This window comes from Gregarina niphandrodes (genome assembly GCF_000223845.1).
Source record: "Gregarina niphandrodes unplaced genomic scaffold scaffold00006, whole genome shotgun sequence".
NCBI lineage: Eukaryota > Apicomplexa > Conoidasida > Eugregarinorida > Gregarinidae > Gregarina > Gregarina niphandrodes.
The window spans coordinates 305950-309658 of NW_011645777.1; the positions used below are offsets into that span (position 1 = coordinate 305950).

The 3709-nt window shown below is 54.2% G+C and overlaps 2 protein-coding genes across 2 annotated transcripts; both read left to right on the forward strand.

The window, feature by feature from the left end:
• Positions 1-209: 209 nt before the first annotated feature.
• GNI_047460 (hypothetical protein) lies at positions 210-2482 on the forward strand (the record flags this gene model as incomplete). The annotated part of the gene is made up of 2 exons (XM_011131324.1): positions 210-2270; positions 2414-2482. 2 exons carry the CDS (start codon positions 210-212, stop codon positions 2480-2482), a joined length of 2130 nt encoding a protein of 709 aa, XP_011129626.1.
• A 400-nt stretch (positions 2483-2882) lies between these two features.
• Positions 2883-3709, forward strand: GNI_047470 (hypothetical protein; the record flags this gene model as incomplete). The annotated part of the gene is made up of 1 exon (XM_011131325.1): positions 2883-3709. A coding segment is annotated over one exon (827 nt), but the record flags the coding sequence as incomplete, so codon positions are not given.

Below are 3709 nucleotides of genomic sequence, written 5' to 3' on the forward strand. Positions count from 1 at the left end.
CATCAGTGCTCCCATCGACGCCTGCGAATCAAGTTGTTTCGAGTGTCAAAAATTGGACTGCGGAATGGGACCAGTATCTGAACCGTAGAGAAACCGCAGCGGGTGGCACGGTGGAGGTGCAGGATCAAGCGGTGGTGACGCCGACATATTGGTTGGCAGAAGAGTCACCTTCGCTGCGGATCACGAATCAAGAGAACGCGTCGGGTGTAATGGACGGCTTGACTATGCAATGGGATCCGTGTGCTAGCGGGCATGAGCAGAATCCGGGGCATGAGCAGAATCCGGGGCATGAGCAGAATCCGGGAGCATCCAGTATATTGGAGGCAGGGGATTTGGATTGGGCATCGTTTATGATGAACGAAACGGAAGGAGGAGGAACTGCGACGACGGTAGATCACCGCTACGGAGCAGACGAACTTTTCGTGGTCGACAAGTCGCCAAAGCGTCAAACTGGAGAGGATCAGCGTGATGTCGTGCAGGGTTTAACTGCCCGAGTTTTGAATGACTGTCAAGTTGAAGATGTGGTTTTTTTGGAATTGTTGAAAGAAGCCGAGGCAAATGAGCTTATGAGACACGTATTCCTTTGTTTTGAACGAGAGTCGGGGAAGCAAGATGTCTCGTTCGACATGTGCACTTGGCGCTCATACAATCTGGCGCTGTTTGTGCGTGACAGACACTCGTTCAGTAGTGGGTTGAAGGTGGCGGGTGCAAGAAGTGAGTTCGACATACTGGTAGCTCTTGCGCAGCAGGCGCTAAGGAGGCGACAAAGGAGGAGGCCGGCTGGAATATCCGACACGTGGTTCCTAGCGTGTACTATTGACGGACTGGGAATAGCGGACTCCCTAAAATGGTGGGCACCACAGGCCCTTCCTACGCTCGACGGCTGGAGTTCTTCTTCACCGCTTTTCAGAGACACCATCCCGGACGAGTTGTCACGGCTGCCGCAAGACATAGAGGCAATCAAGCTAGTAAGCATCGCATCCAAACTTCAATTCTGGCTACACCAAGCAGCCGATGCTATCACTGCTGGGAAACCGATTGAAAACGACCCACGTCAGAGAAGATCTTTGGTCTCCTCTTTTCGCACAGCCTTGGGTTTGAACAGATTTGATGAAGAGATCCAGAATTGGATGAGTCACATTCCGCCTCCCCCAGGGACTCAGTTCACGACCTCTCAGTATGCCATGTGGCTACTTACTTGGGCGCCCGTGGCGCCGTCCAGATCATCTCAGAGGTTGAAGAGGAAATGGGCCTCCGGGTCACCGGAGCCAAACGTGGTGGTGGAGCCAAACGTGGTGGTGGAGCCAAACGTGGTGGTGGAGCCAAACGTGGTGGTGGACCTTCCTTCAAGCGTGTCTTCGACCGCGGCTGAGACAGACCACCAGTTTAGTTGGAACGCGGGGGCTGATTCCGCCTTGAAAGCGTTCGTAACGACTATCATACAGGAATCTGTCGAAATAGACCAGAGGGCGGCGGCGCGTTACGGAAAGGAGTGGATGGACCGGGAAGGGATCATGTCGGAAGAGGGGAAGCGAGAGGTAGCCGCGTTTGCGGCGGACAAGCTGGACAACTTACTGACACAATTTCGGCCAATGACCCCGGACTTCAGCCGTTGCGGTTGGCGATGGCTGCATCTGGCCGGCGTGATCAAAGACCGGCTGGGCGGTTGTGTTGTCGACCACTTGGTGACCACAGCAGAACAAGTGGTCTCACGACCCGACGGTGTGTCCCCGCTTACGTACCTAGCAAATGTACTGAGATCCTCACGGGCCCGACGGTCACTGGAAAAGCACATCGGACCATGGCTGGTGGCCAGGGAGAGTGGCTGGACATGTGGCCTCAACCTGCACACGGATGTATTCCCACATGACTTTGGCCAGTTGCCCGAATCCACAACATCTAGACAGCTGTTGGCGCTCGTATGCTGGGCCGCTCACTGGTTAAAGAGGGGAACCATACAATTGAAAAAGCTCGATCCGCAGAGCATCAAAAAGGCCCTCGCCCTCCAAGACGCTTGGTCCGTCTTTGGTCCCGTCGCCCGCTTCGTTCGTCAGACACTCGGGGACCGTACCTTCGGTCAACTCATTGCTCTGTTTAGAACGCAAATCCCCCCCGCCGCCGAGGTCTCCGACACTCAGCTAATGGATTGCCTACTCAAGCACTCCGGCCTCAGCCACGGACGAGCCAGCGACTTCTGCAAACAGTTTCAGCTCCCACCCGCTCCAGCCCAGAAACGACATTTATTACCGACGAGCGAAATGGCGAGTTCTGTAAGGGCACCTCTGCACGGGCCGGAGTGCGACTCCAGCGGCCGTAGCCTGCACCCTACGGCCCACAATATTGACGGGTCCAACTCTGTGACCAATGAGCAATCCGAACGGAACCACACTAACGACAGTCGTATTGGTGGCAGGTAGAGCCGCATACGGATGTTGTGGATTTGTTAGGGGTGCTGGAGATGCTGTTATTTGCTGAAGAATAAGTCTTTTTTTATCCAAAAAACGTGTGTGCACACACTGGGCGCATAATCAAATAGGGTGTTGGTGGTGGCGATTTTTCTTGGCACGGACAGGGTTAGCCTCAAGATTTCATTAGCAAAACAGCCCTGATATTTTGGCGGCCCACTGCCTCTGAAGAATGAATATCACTGTGTTTTCTTTTGTCTCGGACAGAGCCACGTTGCTGCTGTGCACGGCTGGTTTTAGACTGGATTTGGAGAGAGTAAAGTCTCGTTCCCTCCCGTGTAACAATGGCACCAGTGTAGTATTCACACCGTAGACAGAAGTGTTAAAATTGGCGCCGCGCGCGTCTCCAGACCTAATGCGAAGCACCGCGTACATCATACCCCACAAGACAGTCGAGTGGCGGTAAAAAAATATCTTATGCGCCTGGCGTGGTGTGGTCGGAGTGCGAGACGCCGAGTGATGTTGCGGACGACTGTGTTTATGGGGTTGGCGCGAGGCGCGGTACCCCCCACAAACGACCACGAGACCGTAGAAATGTCTCGGACAAGACCCGAGTTTTATGATGCAGGATATACGGCTTGGACGAACCAGACGTATGGAAGAGCACATGCCATACACGATGCGGATTCGTCGCTGATGAACCAGGTGCGGGCTGATGCCACCACGGTAGACCGTCGGCAAGAAGCACGGGGACTGCCGCCGGGGGTACAGGATCAAGTTGGCGCCAGACAGTGGTCTACCGACATGTTGACCTCAACTGCGGCAGGACAATTACATACGCAACATTTCACGGCTCAGCAGGATGCGGGAGCGTCCAGTGTTGTGATGGATGACTTGACTATGGAATTGGACCGATATCTGGCGAATGATCAGCATCCCGGAAAGTCCAGTATGATGGACGTGGGGGTTGCGGATCGAACATCGTTTGTGATGGACCAGACGGAAGGTCGAGCAAATGTGGACCCGTGGTTCGGTAGACGGGAACTGATTCTGACTGGGCAGACTCCAGAGATACAGGACCGGTATTTGACAGATTCTGGGCAGAATCCGACAGGGGCAGATGGCACTATAAACCCGTGGTACGATATACGGGAACTGGTTCAGCCACCGGAGGTACAGGGCCAAATTGGCACCGAGCAGTTGTCTACAGATGTATTCACCTCAGCTGCAACAGGACAGTTAGATGCACTGAATCAGCAGGATGCGGGAGAGTCCCGTGTGATAGATGACTTGACTATGGTAAT